This window comes from Nomia melanderi, chromosome 1 (assembly GCF_051020985.1).
Source record: "Nomia melanderi isolate GNS246 chromosome 1, iyNomMela1, whole genome shotgun sequence".
In the NCBI taxonomy this organism is placed as follows: domain Eukaryota; kingdom Metazoa; phylum Arthropoda; class Insecta; order Hymenoptera; family Halictidae; genus Nomia; species Nomia melanderi.
The window spans coordinates 18,340,102-18,359,118 of NC_134999.1; the positions used below are offsets into that span (position 1 = coordinate 18,340,102).

The 19,017-nt window shown below is 42.0% G+C and overlaps 1 protein-coding gene across 4 annotated transcripts in view; it reads right to left on the reverse strand.

The window, feature by feature from the left end:
- Positions 1-3,245: 3,245 nt before the first annotated feature.
- Positions 3,246-19,017, reverse strand: part of LOC116429845 (uncharacterized) — a 37,580-nt gene continuing 21,808 nt past the window's right edge. For all 4 annotated transcript variants that reach the window (XM_076364867.1, XM_031983230.2, XM_076364874.1 and 1 more), the window contains 2 exons: positions 15,583-15,664; positions 3,246-14,570 (listed from right to left, as the gene is read on the reverse strand). In XM_076364867.1, the coding sequence (XP_076220982.1) occupies positions 14,424-14,570; positions 15,583-15,664 (229 nt within the window). In that variant the 3' untranslated portion in view covers positions 3,246-14,423. The remainder of the gene's footprint in view (positions 14,571-15,582; positions 15,665-19,017) is intronic.

Consider the following 19,017-nt stretch of genomic DNA (forward strand, 5'->3'; position numbering starts at 1 on the left):
CATTAAAATATACTCTACGTGCATTCGTTCTGCTTTCGACGGGTACACGCTCCATTTTTTATTTTATTGCGCGCAGAACCAGAGGTTTTTCCAGCTAAATTCCACAGTTGACTGGTTAAACTACGGTTGTTTAGAGAGATTTATATATTATAAATGATGCTACTTAATTTTGTGACGTTCAACTAGAAGAATGTGGAATAATGATAACGCGATTCAATCAAGTAATTTAATATCATATTTTTCGCATTTTGTGTAGTTTGCTTGTGCTTTATACCATGGGTCACCGGTGACCCTAATCGAATTGTTTTATATATTTATAGATTGATAGATGGATAGATATATATATTCAAATAATTCTACTTAATTTCGTGACATTCAACTAGAACGTGCAACAATAATAATGCGATTCAATCAAACGATTTAATATCATATTCTTCACATTTTGTCCCAATTGGAACTAGGAATATTAGAATTTAATGTTCACTTGATCGATTTACACCGGAATAACTCAAGTTTATATATTTCTCGAAAGCTACTTATAAAATAACGTGTAAGGTATCAGACCTAACTCACTAATATACATCGACTCATCTATTTTCATCACTGGTCTATACATTTGACGATCAAACTCATATTCTAATCTCCTGTCATTCATAAACAAGTTACAAGTTCATTCTGTTTACATTATAATTCGCACTGTATTACTCCGTAGCTAGACCTCTTTAAATCAAGATCATACTGACCCAGATCGCAGATACGCCGAGTTAAGTCTGACTGGGTGAACTTCAGGTTAGGTCCAGTGTTTTAATGGCCACTGAACGTTAAAGTTTGCCGAGTCGAGGTCTGGGTTAGGTTCAATTTATCCGCCGTTGGAACTGTCCGAAATTAGGAGCGACTAGGTTAAATGTCCCGGCATCCGGGGTCCCGCGAATTAATGAAACAAGAAACTAATCTACCGCGTTTACAGCCCGCGCCATCGTTCACCGAAGTTTTCCCGGTAAAAGACTCCTTCGCGACTCGTTCAACGGAGCGTCAATCGTTCGCAACTTTTCGGGGACAGAACACCGAGCCAAAGCAAATGATCGTTCCCGCGAAAGTTTCTTGTATCACTTTCGAATCAGCCGCGATCGCAGTATCGCCGGCATTACCACCGCGACAGAGATTCGATATCAAGTATCCCGGAATCCGATTCCAGGGTGTTACAGTTCTGAAAACGGCCTGGACTCCTTCGCCTCTTGGCTGCCTCGCCAAACTTTCCACCCAGTTCGGCAATAAAAGACCAAGGAAACCCAGTCGATCTACGTTGCTACATTGATCATTACTGAAACTTCGCATAAAATTATCATGTTTATTCCGTTGCGATAAAAACTGCTAAATACAGCGATCCCAGTCATTTCATTTCATACTGGAAATCACCGATCGCTTGTACTTCATTTTGTAACGATACATCGATGACAATCGCGTGTGCAAGTGATTCGTACAACTAATGATGAACTACACCGTGAACTTCAATGAAGCTTGGTATCGCTAACTAAAGATACAGATGATGATTATATAATAGCAACGTTATTAACATATCTTATCTACTCGTTGCTGGATGAAACTATCTATTTCATACTGGAAATCACCGATCGCTTGTGCTTCACTTTATAATGATACATCGATGACAAGCAACGTTAACATATCTACTCGTTACTAGATGAAACTATCTACTAACGAACTTTACAAAGTCAGCTACTGCATCATCTACAATAAGTCACCCAACTAAGAATAACTAATATCCAAGCTGTCAATACTTAATCCTTGCTCTACAAGATTGTATAAGACAAAGATTTCGAACCGAGTGCAAATGCAACATCTACTCCTCTCGCATTCCAATTATATATTAGTTTATTATTATTATTATATATTAGTAGTACTTCTATTATCAATCATAACGCTCTGACAAGTATATACATAAAACATCAAATGCTTCCTCCCCAACAAATCCGAAGCGAGATCATTCCATCGAACAGAGTTATGAAGTAATTCGTAGGACAAGTGGTTAAGCTCGACGAAAATATCCAGCAGCGTCCGAGATGAAGTTTCGCAGCGCAACGATCCGTCGTTTCGCGTCCGGGCGATTTACAAGCGGGAATGGGAGGGGGGGGGGAGGGAGAGGACGAAGGAAAGGTGGCACGGAACTCGTAAAATCAATTATCGTCGCTCGCGGGAAACGCTGCCGGGCGAGACCGATTTCTAGGGTGATCGCGCGGCGAGGACGAAGATCGATCCGGCGCCAGACGCGCGGAAAGCGGCCAGACGGAGCGGAATTGCGATCCGATCAACTGATTTTCCACGCCCCTTTTCCGCACGGCCAGCCGGAATTCCGTGAGCTTTTCGAAGATAAGGTTTTTTCGAAGCACTCGCCCCGGGGAGAGGGGAGAGGTTTCCTTTCAACCGCTTCGCTACCTTTTCACCTGGGCTCGCCGCGTTGCCAACTTCCCGGCGGTTTCTGCTCGACGTCTTCTATCGAGTAAACAATTTTTCTAGGGATCTTTACGCTCGCCCGTCGCGATCCTCGATTCCTCCTTGCTTGAAATTTTCGGGAAGGGGTTTTCGTGTTTCGCGAGATTCTTCAGTCTTTGGCTGGTGTTACGCCGGTGTTGGGTTGGTGGATTGCGAGTAGGTTATGAAGTGTGGAATTGTGGGTAGATGGGATAATATAGAATCGTGGAGTTATGGTAATGTAGATTGTTTTGTAGGATGATGTGGAGTTAGAGTTGTGGTAATATAGATTGGTCTGTGGAATAATGTAGAATTGGAGTAGAATTGTAATAATATAGATTATTCTATAAAATGTGGCATTATTATAGAATTATGATAATATAGATTTTTCTATAGAATAATGCAAAATTATAGTGGAGTTGTAATAATATAGATTATTCTATAAAATGTGGCATTATTATAGAGTTATGATAATATAGATTGTTCTATAGAATAATGCAAAATTATAGTGGAGTTGTAATAATATAAATTATTCCATAAAATGTGGCATTATTATAGAGTTATGATAATATAGACTGTTCTATAGAATAATGTGACATTATTATAGAGTTATGATAATACAGATTATTCTATAAAATGTGGCATTATTATAGAGTTATGATAATATAGATTGTTCTATAGAATAATGCAAAATTATAGTGGAGTTGTAATAATATAAATTATTCCATAAAATGTGGCGTTATTATAGAGTTATGATAATATAAACTGTTCTATAGAATAATGTGACATTATTATAGAGTTATGATAATATAGATTGTTCTATAGAATAATGTGACATTATTATAGAGTTATGATAATATAGATTGTTCTATAGAATAATGCAAAATTATAGTGGAGTTGTAATAATATAGATTATTCTATAAAATGTGGCATTATTATAGAGTTACGATAATATAGATTATTCTACAGAATAATACAGAATTATAGTGGGGTTGTAATAACACAGATTATTCTATAGAATAACGTAGAATTACAGTAGAGTTACAATAATATAAATTATCCTACAGAACCTTACATATACAACACAGAACAACGTAGAATCCTACACATACAATTGCCACAACGAATATTGAACGTCTACATCGCCATATTCTTCCTCTAAAGTTACTAACATCATCTACGTATGGATACCTAAATCCTGATCATTCTAAAATTAAACATTATTCCCCTATTAGCGATCCTTAATGCTGAAAGTGAACGTACACGTAGGAAAATCATCAGTTTTCTTTCACTATTACACTGTTAACAATGGAATAATTCGGACATTCGTCATCTCAGCGCCAGTCTGAATCCAGCCTGAGCGTGACGTCATTTAGATCTCGAGATAACGCGCAATGATTTCAGTTGAAGCGGAGGTTCAAGCAGGAATCCGAAGTCGGATCGATCGGTCGCATGCATTTCTCTTATCAACGTCGAATCACGGGCCGAGTCACTCTCGGATCCGATAAATTCGGCAACACCGTTTTCAGTCAATGTACCGGGTACGTATTCGAGCGTAGAATGCGGGCTGCTGAAGGCGGCTTTCCGTCGTGGAAAGTCGCTGCAGTAGCTCTTACAGGAATTACTTGTCCGATCGCGATAACGCCGGTGTGTCTGATACGGGGAAAACGCTCGCCGACCAAGTTCTCTCAATAATCGCGGCGCACTTCCCCGGTACGTGCAGCTATCGATAACAGTCGGGGAGCATACGCGGGAATTCTACGGTGGTACAGCTGTGAACAGTGTAAATTGATAAACATGCTCGAAGAGTTTGCTCGAAACGAAAGCAGCTTTCAACAGCTTTCTATTTAACCCGCGATTATTCATACGAGACGAGTGTACTAGCTAGAATTAGACCTGCACTAACTCGCTTTAACCTTTCACATAATTGCCAGCACGTTTCCACGATAATTCTGACCGACTCGCATTTCATTCGAACATTCGTACGCTATCGAATTCTATAATACACGCGATTAAAACTTCTGCAATACCTAATCCACGTTACTATTCTTGCAACGATCGAACGAAGAGCCCGAAGTAACTTAAATTAAATCCAAAAATTCCTACTCGATCTGCAATTAAACACGTTCCGGAATTTAATCGGGAAACCCGTGATCGAATCTACGTGAAACGCTCGCTGAAGGAACAGAAACGTCGGAAAAGGCGCGCGTATTATGATAATTAATTCACGGCGACAGCTCGCGTCACGCTCCCGAAACGCGGCCGATCGACGAAAGTGGCGATTACGCAATTAAGTGGCGGGCTCGTGATTGGCCGGCACGGCCGAGACGCGACGAGACTGCCGTCCGCGGAATAACGAAACAGCGACGGCCGCCGCGGCCAGTAAAACAGCCGGGGAATAATTAATCGTGGCCGTCGGTGAGCGAGACGGAAATTTATCGCGCTCCTTTAAGGGCGCGGAACAATTAACGGGGAAAAATAAAGGCGGCGGCGGCGGCGATGGGCGGCTACAAAGGAAGAAAGGAGCGTCGCCCGCCGCGCGTAGAACACGTCTGCCGCATAAATTACCCGATCTCTAATTAAGTAGGACCGAAGCGCTCGTTACGGGCGAGCTGTTAATCATCGGACTCGTCGGTCGCCGGACAGAAATTTTTCAGCCGTGTGCGCGGTCACGTATCCTCCCGCGCGACGAAAATCGCCGGCCGCCTGCGATCACGGACGACCCGACCCGCTTGGATAAGCGGTTATTAATAAATTTCCGCGCGGCCGGATTTAATTATTGGTTTAATTGATGGGACGTGCATCGGGTACAAGGCAGATGCTCGAGAGCCGGCGCATTTTCGACGGAAAGTTTGAGGTTTTTCGCGATTCCCGGGTTTCTCGCGTGTCTGGCCATGCACTGGGTTGTTCTACTTAATTCTGGGTCTTCTGTAGTACGAAGATCCTTGGGTATTAAATTAACCCTCTATAGGCCCATGTAACTTTGAAGTCACATGTCAGTACATTGGAATCTTGTTGATTTATTTCATTTTGCACTCGAAGTGATGAATACAATTAAGTAATCAGTTGACTTGAACTTTTATATGCCCAGGTATGGAAGTTAAACGTCATTGTAACTTGAAAGTTATAAAATATATTCGTTTGATGAAATTATTGAAACTATTGAGTACATTGTTAATTCACATTCATACGTGGATATTTATTAATATTGTACTGCATAGATTTTGTCGTAATGAACATAAATTCGGCCCATAGAGGGTTAAGTTAGAAATTTTCTGGTTGTAAGATGTGTAATCTTCAGGGTGGAACTTTCGGAATCTTCTTGGACCCGCCTGACCACAGGCGGACCTCTACCACTTAAAACTTCATAGTTTTTCATAATCGCTGCGAGCTTCGCAAATTTGTCCCTTGATCTTCCATAAAGCTGCAGATTTCATTTAGATTTCGTCTGGCCACGGTCCAGCCAATACTACTTGGAAAGTTCCGCTTTCTCGCCGTCCCATCGATCCACGAAATCGAGCCAACAGAAATCCCAGTATGCCCTGATCCGGCGAAGGTCCGGAGTCATAATCCAAATTCCCATCCAACGGCAGGCAACAACCCTTAAAAACAAAGCCGTCCCACCCCAGCCGCCGGCGTAACCGTTCGAAACGCGGCGGCGGCGGCCGGACGATTTTTAAATCACAACCGCGGAACACCATTGAAAAACCCTCGGTACGCGATCCCGTAGGTGACCGGAAATTAAAGGAGCCCCTGCAAACAGCGGCAACCGGACGCGGCACGCTCGCGCTCCTCTATTTCTCGCTGTCCGCGGAACGCGCGTCGGCGGCGTGATAAAAAGTCCCGAACGAAAAGCCAGATAAAAAGAGCGCGGGTCAGAAAAGAAAGAGCGGGCGCAATAATAAACGGAAAGTAGAGCAAGATAGCGATGAACAATTTTCGCGCCGCGGGGAAAGGGGGAGGATCGGCGGCGGCGTATCTCGTTGCCGGAGTGTAGCGACCGACCCAATTTCAGTGACAATGCGCCACCCCGAAAAGAGACAGAAACGAATAAACGACGACCGACTGGGGGGTGGGCTGGCGAGAGTGTGGCGAGGGGCAGGGGGAGGTAGCAGCACGCGTTGAAGGGTGGGAAACGGTTGAAACGCGCGCGCGGTTTTACACGGGGCGGCACTCGCAATTCATGCGGCGCAGGAACTGATATTTCGCGGAAAATGAATCACCCTTATACAAACGAACGGACGGACACACAGCGGTAACGGGGACACAATAGTCAGACAATGGGGTGAGGAGGGCGTAGCTTTCGGCCGGCTGCGGCTCCTGGAGATCGCAGCCGGCGAGATACGAGGCTGGGTCCCCCAGTCGGTGGCCCGGGGAAAAGCAGCCCTTGCGAAGGACGAGGTCTGGCCCTCTCCTCCCGGTCCGGTCACGGGACAAAGCGCCGCGTTTAGGAATACAAACTGTGCCGCGTCCCGGCAAACAACGTCCAAATTAAATTGGCGGCGTCCATTAGACCCGGGCCCCTCGCGCGTCACACCAGCTCCGCGTGTCTGACTGGACACCAAGTATCGTGTAATTAGAGCGTTATACCGCTCGATCGATGCTAGTCCACGGCGACACGTGTTGGCCGACGGGGTGGGAAGACGTGTTTGTTATGGAGCATTCTGGTTCGGCTGTTTGTATTGTTTTTCAGCTGGTTTTTTTAATTGACCGGGTATGCACGGTGTTGCGTATTGTTGGCTCGTCGATGAAGCGGCGGATTAGTGGTGTTACGTCGATTATTTCGAACGGTCAGTGTTGTTTACAGTGTTCTGTTGGCGTTGACATTTTGGAGATTGTTTGTCGTGTTCTGTACAGGGTTGTTGGTTTGTGGAGAGTATGATCCGTAATATCTTGTGGAGTGTCGATGGGATATTGGGGGATATTTAGGTTCGATGTGTGGTTTTGGAGGGCTGACTATGTACGGGTTACTACCACTTATATCGTCCCTTAGTTGTCATTCTGTTTTCTCACCGAATTAATAATAATGTGAGTTAATAATCTACTCCATCGTACGAATTAAATATTCGTTTAAGATTGTAGAATTCTTCTGTGAAGTTTCCTGTATCGCGGCTGACTATGTGCGTGCTAGGACTACTCGCTGCACGACGGTTTTCTTTATTGTATGAGAATAAGTGTTACTCGTACTGTTTAGATTACATTATCAATGAGATGTTTCTTCTTGTAAACTGTAGATCTCTGTGGACAATCTCCTGAATGCCTGACTATGTACGAGTCACCACTACTTACACCACGTCCTCTTCCAGATTCTTTTCATACTTCTGTGAATTAATAAGCTTCTCCGTTGTGTAGATTTCAACCTCACTGACGAACAGCGATTTCTCTTGAGTACTTTCTTACATTGTGCCTGACTATATACGTATTATTACTACTTACATTCACATGGTTCTGCTTATTACAGAAAATGAATGTTGCTATCGCTGTTTACGCTGCATTTCCTTTATGTTCCTTCGTCTTAAAGATAGTAGACTTCTCTCGCAAATTCTTTTGCGCTCCGTCTGAGCATGCACAGGGTTCTACTACTTACAATTCATGTAACTCTTCCTTATACTATTCTACCATTTACCGTAGTTAACTCTTACTCGCTGCTGCAATTCTTCATAATTCATTCTTGCAGTACGTCTGGCCATATACTGAGATATTCTACTTACAGCTCACTATTTCTCTTCATCACACCAAGACGACTAGCATGATCAAAATTTACGTTTTACTTTCATCAAAATATATTCCCCTAGAGCTACATATCCCCGAAAACCATCATGAAACTGCAAGAGAGATTTCTCTAAGCCATTTTTCGTTCCTCTCAACTTTATCGATTCCTCGTTTCCACCTTCGAGAGGATATTGATTTCCATTCGTAAGACACTTCTCGTACAAAGGACACCGTGTCCATCCCATTAATTGTCCCATCAGATCGCCTCGGTTGACCATAAGAAGAAAAAAGCGCAAACTTCCAAGCTGCCAGGAATTCTTCGAAATCAATGAAAGCAGTCCAATCGAAAGGTCAATTTAAATTTCTCTCGCGATACGAGCTCAGAATCTAAACGTTCCCAGACATTTACAAGTCAGCCAATCCGGTAACAGGGAAACAAGTGGAAACAAACGAAAGGGAAGGCAAAAAGCGCCGTCTGTCATAAACGGCGGCGCGAGGTCGCGCGCGGGCAAGGGCCAAAATTCCATTTTCGATGAAAGCAATTTCCATAGAACGTTTTCCAGTGGATATTAGAGCCGAGGGCAAACGTAGGAACGCGGCGGCGGTGTTCAGACGTGTGCCCGCATTCTGTTTAGCATGCCACGCAATATTGCAAACACTTTTGCCGGGCCGCGTTCCTCTGCTCTTTGTCCGCGTTCTTTGAAGCTCGCCGGGCCGAAGTAGCCAATAAAGTTTTCCCGGCAGGCCGTATGGACGGTAACGAAGGACGTTTCTTTTGACGATCTCTCCGCAGGCCGAACTCCCACACAGGAATTCAAATTCTCGGTTCTTCATGAAATTTAAAAAAGCATCGATCCTCCGCTGCGCCGATTTGCTCCATTGCACGCGCCGTTCTCGCTCGGCTCCGCCGCGCTACGACTTGGCTTTCTTTCTTTACACGCATTCGGTAAGATACAAGCTTTTCGGGCAATTATTCCAGCCCCGTAAGTTCTATAAAAAAATTCTGTGGAATACAGTTAACGATTCTCAAGTTGAATATTAATGTTGATTACCTGTATCACTATTTGATTATACACAAAATTACCATTCAATTCCTCTCGAAAATCTCTTATGGACGAACAAATAACATTCTTATTTATGCAATCATAAATCGAAATTTAACCCTTTGCACTCGAGAGGCACTCTCAGTCATTCGATTGGACAGGAAAATTATAAAATGGAAAATTCAATATAAACACTTCTGCTCCATAATCTTTGCAAGATGTGTCTCTAAGTAGTAAATAATATTGTCAATATCTCATCAGAAATTAATGAATATAATGAAAAATACTATAGAGTGCAAAGAGGTAATTACAATTAAAATTAATCACAATTAAGTTAATAAACTGATTTACTAACGCGCACTACAGACCGTGATTCAATTTTCTCAACATGTTAACCCTTTGCACTCCGAAGTTTTTCACTAGAAACATTTCAACATTTTCTGATAAGATGAAGACGATATTTTGTATAACCAACTCGACGAGAAAGTCACGTGAATTGACGGACAAAGCAATTTTACGTCAATATTTCTCAGACTGATGCATTATATGAAGTATAATATTAAATATCAAACTTTATAGCTTCACTGTAGGAAATCAAATGGTGACTGAGAGTCATCCGAGTGCAAAGGGTTAAGCGTCATGTCACTCACTGGTGATTAACGCTTCTAAATGACTAGAAAACAGTTGTAACACAAGATACCTGATGCGAAATGAAAATTTTTAACAAATAACTAAGTTGATTATACTATAATGCAAACATTGTACAAATAATTAATAATTCCCTGCTTTTCTCTGCGTCAGAGGAGAAACTCTACGGGAAAACGCTTAAGATTTTCATTGAGTTTAACGCGTTAATGATCTCTCTTTCGAATTGCACAAGAGAATAAAGACTGACTCAACCAATCGGTGGGTCCAGTGTTAAAAGCGGCCCGCGTACAGCGCGTCGTTTATTACGCCACGCCTCCGCGAACCGTACGCCGCGCGGGCCAAGAGAAAAATATCTACTCGGTTGTTCCGCGAGGAGGAAACGCGTCGTCGCGATTCGAGTCATGACCGAGAGCCCGCTCCATCCTTGCCCCGTTTTACGATCCGCCTCTTCCGGCGACCCCGGCGTGTTGTTGTTTTGAACTACGCGGGAATAAACACGGTACGTGATGTTTTCGATCCGCTTTATATTTTCGCCGGGCTCAGACTGCAGATCGATGGACCGAGTTACGTACAAATCCCGAATCGATTCGTATGGAGATGCCTTCGACGGGCTCGGATTTCGACCTCAGTGTAACAGAACTTTTATGTTACTTCCAGCGTGGCGCAACGGTTCACGAGAATTCCCCTGGAAGAAACGCGGGAGAAAGATCGACCGTGTTCGAGGGATTTATTTAACGCGGTCGATACTGAAGTCGGATATTCCTTACGGTTGCAATTCTGCATTTTATACGAGGAAAAGGAGTTTCTTAGCTTCCAAATTGCTGAAGAGCAATTAAAACAATGAAACTTCATTGAAAATTTCATCGAGAACAATGAAACCCGACATGCCAGTTATGTATTGGGTACAATCATATAAAATTAATTTCCAAATATAGTTTTTCGAGAAAGAATCCCGACACAGTTGTATGATTTCATACGCGGTTTAACACTAGGTTTATGGACGTTTATTGTATTGTTTATTCTATATCTTAGAAAAATTGATGTTCATCTAGATTTTCGAAATTAGAAGTTTAACGCGTTCATTGTCACTGATGAGCGGAGCTTACAAATTGCTGAAGAACAATTATAATAAAGGAGTTGAATTTAAATAAAAATATTTAGTGACACGTAGGTAGATGAATAATTAGCTAGATGAATAATTAGTTTCAGTATCATTTGCTTTTGTTATTGAAGAATAAGCATTACTATTCGAAACGCTAGAAATACTGGCAGTCAACGTGTTAATGTAATTGCAACTGGGACATTGAAACTGGGGAATTTGTTATAGAAATAGGTGATACTGTTAGATTGATTATAGTATTAACTGCGTTCTCGTGTAATGTTTCTCTATCGACAGTTAACAATGAATGTTTATTTTGAACTATCAAAGGAATTGAATTTTAGACATTCGAAATGCTATGTATGGGAGGGAATTTATTCGAGATTAATTTTAACCCGATGTCTGTTTGACTGAATGAATTATATTAATTTTCTAAGAGTTCTTGCAGAAACTCACTCGACGATCAACGAGTGAAGCATCGTCACTGTTAAGGGTCAAAATGATTTTGAAAGTTAAAGGGAAAACTTGTGTTAACGAGAATCGTAGAACGTGCAGCCTGGTTCTAATTATTTTATAAACAGTTTAAAAGCGAGTCGAAGAAACGTGAAGTTGCCATTATTTCATCGGGGAACGGCCACTCGAACTCGTAGACTATTAACGGTTCAGAGACAAGTTATTTTTTCACTAGCTGTCACTTGTCTCTCCTTGTTTTCCGTTTCGACGGAATTTTCACTGCCTTTGTTTTTCTATTTCCTATCTCCTTGTTTGTAATTTCTTCTACAACTATACTTGAGGAAATTACTTTATCCTCGATAACTCATTAGACAAAGGAAATAATTGAATATTTACTTTTCACTATCTTTCTCTGTTCCTCCTTACTTTCCATCTCTTGTTTGGAATTTCTTCTACAACTGTACTGGACGAAATTACTTTATCTTCGATAATTCATTAAAAAAAGGAAATAATTGAATATTTACTCTTCACTATCTTTGTTCCTCCTTACTTTCCATCTCTTGTTTGTAATTTCTTCTACAACTGCACTTGAGGAAACTACTTTATCCTCGATAATTAATTAAAAAAGGAAAATAATTGAACACTTATTCCACATCTACGAAAGTTAACGTTCGATAATAGAAAACATCTAACACACATTCAACGAAAATAACATTTCACTTGAAAATGTCCATCCCAAGTCAAACACGATATAACAAGGCAATGATTTAAATATTCAACTCAATTTAAACTACACGCCAAAGAATAATTTAAAGAGTCCTTGTAACCACCTGCCAGACATTCGTATTTCAGTGTTACCTTGCAACCGAGCTCGTTACTCGCCATGCAAAACTGTCGATTAATTAAACGACGCTTCGAATTACCAACGTTTGCACCTTTACCCCGGCGAGGTTACATCACCTGTTACGTCACTCCCCGTTCACGCAACTTTCTTCTCCCCGTTCCATCGCGCAAACGACTCGAACGATTTCGTAACAGTCCATCGCTGGTTCGCGCTTCGTTATTCCAATTTCCTTATCCCCGGTTTGTCACCTGGATCTCGCTGTTGTTACCTCGTTCCCCGTGCCCTCCGCAGGCGCAATTCTATCCGCGATCTAAAGGGATTACTTGGACCGCATCCCATTCCGACGAATTTCGAGAAAACCGAATAGAATGGGAGACTTTAAATCACCTTGAAATTGAATTAACCTGTTACTGGCGAGCCGAGAGAAGTGAAAAACGATATAACTCGTGAAATGGTATTCACCGATAAACAATTCGACATTTAGAATATTTAAACTGTGTTTCTGTTTACCTTTATACTATCGATACGCGTTTCTCTTGCGTGTCTACCGTATAACTACTCCAAGAAATCAAAGAACTCCAATTTACTTCAGAAACATAATCACGTTGACACTACAACTACCGAGCAGTTAACTCAACTCTCCGAAATTCCTCTATAGAAACTGCAATGCAGCTATCGAAATTTTAATTCACAATTCAGTTTACCTGTTGCCAAACCAATCTCTTAAATACTTTCTGCGAGTAACATGTTATTTTCACCCTTCGCACTCGGATGTTTCCCACCAGAAATTTAACGTTTCTTCAGACGAAAACTTTCTTGAAACTAACTCGAAAGAAAGCTATTTTATTCTAAAATTTCACGCATCAAGGCGTTATACAAAGTTCAAACATTAAATATCAGCTTTTATAATATTACCGCATCAAATGAAATGACTGAAAGTTGCCTTCCAAGTGCGAAGGGTTAATTACGAAAGGAACAAATCAGGAATGGATGATGTTACCTATCTGGTAGTTTCACTAATCATAGATTAATCCTTAAAATAAGTGGGGTCATATAGGGAGCCCAGGAAGTATTTTTCCTTAATAATTTTGTAATTTTTCGTAATTTTTCATATTTTATGTATTTTCTCTTTTTCCTCGTCAAGCATCGTGGATGATTTGTCTATTTTAAAAGCATTACCGTTATTTTTACTAGTTATAAGCATACTGGGCTCTCCAGGAGGACCCCACTCAGCATTTTAAGGGTTAACCCTTTGCGGACGGACGTCACATTTCGACAGGATGAAATTCCCATGTTTCGAAGATTAACACATTGAGCGCGTGTTTTTTAGTCTATCCTTTAATTGCTAATCCTATGTTCATGCAAAATTTTAGATATGTATAACACAAATCCGAAGTAAAATTTATAAAACCCAATTCCTTATTCTCTTCCGTAAGTTAGAAATTTTGGTTTAATCGATGTTTAAAAACGTATCAATACAATCACCGACGCTCGCGTTTTCTAGCTGAAATTTAGCCGGCGTTCAATGTGTTAAGTCGCGAACAGATTATTGAATTACTCGAACAGCGAGAGGTCAGTACGCAGCTTCCTCTTTCTTCTATTATTCAACACGTTGAACGCCGCACGATTTCATAGAGCAAAATACACAAAATGGAAAAAGTACAATATTAAATCATTCGACTGAATTGTATTATCATTGCACGTTCATCAAATTGAATGTAACCGCAATGAATAGCATTATTCATAATATAGAAATGTGTGCGAATAATCATCGTTTCATTGAGTGAATCACAGTAATTCGATTTGCTTGGGGGTCACCGGTGACCCCCATGGCATTCAACGTGTTAAGCAATCGATATACAATTTAGCTTCATCTAAATCATTCTAGATTTAGAATCCTCCGCAAAGGGTTAATAGAGAAATCCCGAATATCTGCGAATCAACGCTCCAAGGCAAACCATAGACCCGAAATATCCGCAACGCGTCCTATCCCCGACGACACGCGTCCTTTCTTTTATCTCCGCCGGTTATCTTCCATGGAAATCCCATCCTCGGCGAAGGCGGGGCTCCTTCTGCTCCGTGACTTGAGGAGCAACGTCAGGCCCCTGTTCCGTGACGCACGCGGCGCCACGGAAATTCAATAGATGGCTGGACGGTAGAGAATGTTGTATAGATTGTTACGGTGGGCATGATCTATGGGAGCACCGTGGCCTGGCCGACCCCAGAGCCTCCTCCAGGTATCGAAGTGCCTGCGACAGCTCTCTTGTTCCATCCGTCGTTCCTCCTGGAACGAGAATCTGCCCTGAATACACGTTGCGTGACCCCCATCCACCCTCCGATCCCCTTTAACCCCGGCCGCCCGCCGCCGCCGCCGCCGTAACAGGTCCTTGTGTCTCCGCGCTTTAGAGTTAATTGCATACTTGGAGGAGAACAGAACGCTTCCACGGTTAGTAATTGAAAGTCCTGATCAAACGGAAGCGTTACTCATTTGCCGCGATGTTTGAGTCCCCTTAATGACAGTGGCCGGGTGTTATTTGGGGAAAATTGTTTCAATATCGCCGCTCAAACAAGCCCGCCGCGCGATGAGAAGTTCGTTTCAATTAATTTGACGGTTCGCCCCGTCGGCTGCGGCGCGGATCGAGTTGTCAAAAGTGCGGGGGATCTCGGTAACTCGGTTAGAGCCGGGGGAGATTCATTTTGCGCGGATGGTAATGGCAAGATTTACCGGGGAGCGATTCAATCTATTATTGTATTATACACTCGAGCGCGGTCGTTTCATTTGTTTCGCCGTTCCATCGTTCGCGGATGTTTGTTTTGTTTATCGTGGAAGTTAACATCGGAGATGGAGTGTAGACAGTCGTAAAATAGTGTTTTATGCGTTTCTGGTGGGAAATAATAATTTTCGTTCGATCGAATTAGGAATATTTGATCATCGAAAGGCGAGAAACAAGTCGACAGTGATCCGTGACAGTTTGCTGAATTACTGTTCCGCAGGTTGTATTGCTAACAGTGTTTCGATGTCCTCTAATTCAGAGACGCTCGATGGAACGCGAGGGTTAATTAATGCCAGCGCGAGCGTATGAAGCGTTAACGCCGAGCCACCGGGATCGAAGCCGTTAGTTTTAGGTTCACCGCATTATTATTTGATCAGGCCAAGTGCGCGAGTTACCCGACACGCCTCTGAACCGGTTCAATAGTGTTCGCCACGGGGTGGATCCCCGACGATCGATACAATTAGCGCCGCGCCTGATAAGCAGCCGCTGTTATGCGATTCTACGCGATCGTTCACCACTTACCAGTGCGTGCTCCCGCTTCCGTCGCATTTGCTCGACGAGCTCGCCGATGTACTCGCGATTCCCGATCCCCAGCCTTCGTAATCTGCCGACAAAACCGGCGTGAATGGACGTTGCCGCGTCTGACGGTATCCGAGGACGAGCGTCTTGTTACGGGAATGCTCAAACCTTGACTACTACTGGATTAGATGAAATTAGACGATTCTACTGTTGAATAATATTTCATTCACCGATAAGCATGATGTAAACAGGAGTAATCTAAACGTAGACGTAATCTAAATAGGAACAGAAAATAAAAAGTATCTTTCCTTCGAGAGAAAGAATTGTTTATTAACCCTTAGCACTCCAGATTGTTTTGTAATCTATTAGCAACTGCAACTAATTTTGATAGTATTATGAAAATGAGAAATACTATAACATTTCTTCGGTCTTTCATTTTCCTTGTTAGTACAGAATTTGGATGTGTGGAGAATCTAATAATTTTAGGGTAGTTTCTTTAAGATTCATTGAACTACTTAATATTATAACTGATGCAATATTTGAGCCTACAGAGTTCAAAGGGTTAATCCCATTTATTCATTGGAACAAATGAAATTCTTTAATTCGCGTTCGATAGATAAGAAGCACAAACATAATTTAAGAAGCATAATTTTTATAGTATTCCTAACGCAAATAAGAAATGCTATAACATTTCCTCGATCTTTTATTTTCCTTGTTAGTACAGAATTTGGATGTGTAGAGAATTTAATAATTTTAGGGTAGTTTCTTTAAGATTCATTGAAATACTTAATATTATAACTGGTGCAATATTGGAGCCTACAGAGTGCAAAGGTTTAAACAAATGAAATATTTCTCAAAGGTAGTGTATAATATAGATATGCTTGAAGTAAGGACTAGTGCATAGAATATTCTAGAAATGTGTGTATTAGAAGCGGTAGAATGATTGAAGTATAAGGCAAGTAGTAAGAGTCAACGTGTTATCAGACACGCTTATTTTCTCTAATACAAAGATTCTATCGCACTGTGATTTTCGTCTGATGAAAGGGAAGGAGAGAAAAGCAATGGAACTAACGAAATATTGATCGGTATTGATTGAGCTTTGTAGAAATTGGAGCCCCGAAGAAAAACAAAATACATCGGGCATCCGCAATTTAATCGTAACGACGCCACGGCGCGGATTAAACCTTCGATTTTCGCTGTTCAAAGGAGCGGAGGGACGTGCGTGAACGGTCTTTTCCCTTCCCAGACGTTCCCAGCCAGACATCGTCAAATGCCTGATCAAAAACGGCTGAAATTGCAGTCTGTAATTGCTCCGCGTGCGCGCCGGGTAAAATGCCGGCGAAATTGCGGCTCAGCGAGCGCGGAACTTTCACCTGGCCGGGAGCACAAAGGCCGCCCTTACGACGGTATAAATATTCGAACAATAACTTGTAATTTCGCGGGGCTGGGCAAATGGCCGCGACACTCATTACAATACGTATGAAAACTTACGATAACAGCTGCCCCGCAGCGGAATTGCTTCGCTTTAGAGCCTCTGTTTTCGAATACACTCGGGGAAAGTGTGTATCGGAGGCAAGGTATTAACTTCGAGGATTTTTTCGTTCCTCGCCGTTTCTGTAGATTAAAACGTGTTTAAGATTGTGCGAACTTTGTCCTGTGCCTTGAAGATGATAGTCTATGCTAAATTTTCACATCCAGATCTACATTGTATCTAGTTTAACACTTTGACTGCCACGTAAACACTCATCAAAACTCCCATGTACTCGAAACAGTTTTCTCCATTAACCAGAAACTGAGAAATCAAGATTCTTCTTAATGATTGCTCCACTATCTTTCTTATATCTCATATATCCAACAAAATTCGGTTCGTTCGATACGTCATGAAAAAAATTAATGTCCACGTTTCTGCAAAAAATAATGTCACCCGAATCCGGGTGACGTGGCAGTCAAAGTGTTAACCAGTTAACTGTGGAATTTAATTTGAAAAATCTCTCATCGCCATAAAATCAAATAATAAAGTGTATACTCGTCAAACGCAGAACAAATGCATCTATAACATATTCGAGAAACTAAGGCAAAATGGAGAATCAAACATTCAGCTGAAAAAATTAATAATTTATCGTTGAGAAGATCAGTACCATTTTGCGTTTTAAGGTGACGTGTATACTCGTCGATCGCAGTTAACTAATTAACACTTTGCATGCCATGGCCACCGATGATCTCAACCAAATCGAGTTACAGTTCATTCGATTAAACGATGGTTACTTGAAAACTTTCCTATATTATAAGTAACACCGCCTAATACAGTGACATTCAACGAGACAAACCTACAATAAATTGATATTACATTATTCTCGTTTTCTATATTTCTCTAAAATCGTGCGGCAACGTGTTAACTCGCTAAGATCAAAGCTACGCCTAATTTAGATATATCCCGAAACATTGTTGTTGGATTGTAATGAACCAAAGACAAGGCTTAAAATAATTTTGGTTCAATTTTAACTTGTAATTAATACTCGCAATACTCTCTCAATAACTTTGGTCTCGCCAACTCGCAATTCTCACAAAAAGAGACTCTTTTCCTCATGCGTCCTTCCTAATATACTAATCACTCACTCACCTTCTCGCATACACAGATTTTGCGGTTATCGCCGCTAATATCCCGCTCTCGCTCTTATTTTCATTCGCACTCTCACTCACTCTCTCGGTCAATCACCTATCGCTTGTTTATTTCTCGGATGACCGACAGCTGACCGGCAACCCTAACGACAGCTAGTGTCTGTGTTCCTTTATTCGTTCCTAACTGCCGTTCGGACTTTAACAGCTTAACTTCCTACATTATTATTTCCGTTCCAAGCGAATCCGTGTGAAATTAAGCTACAAAAGTCTCGACCAATCCCATCTTAAGCCACCTTTGAGTTAGGTCTAATCCAGACCTCGAATTTGCTCGGGTCTCCTAAATCTGAAGGTAAATTTAAATGAAATTTAAGCCACTCCGAGCTAAGTCTGAACCGGGTCTTCATCATGCTCCTCGGAAAGATCAAACAAAGCTGGCATCGGCCGAATTGTTTGTTCTATCCCGGCGTTGATCACGGGAACACGTACGGGGGGGCAATGAAATATTTCTTTAACAAAGAACCAGCGCGGTTTCCCATCTCCCGGATAAACTCGCCGCGATCTATAAAAGTTTTATTGGCTCATCGTGTTTGAAAAGTTGCCCGGGCATCGCAATGAAACACGAGTGCGCGCTGAAGGGGATCCGAGTGGCGGGGAACGCGCCGTCTGGTAAACAGGGACGATACCTTTTACGATCAGAATATATACGGGGGAAACACATTCGCGGGTACTTGTTGCCACGCTTCCCATCGGGGCGGACTAACTTCCGCCGCGGGGGCGAACTTCTATCGCGCCGGAGAATTATTGCCCCGGTTGTTTCGC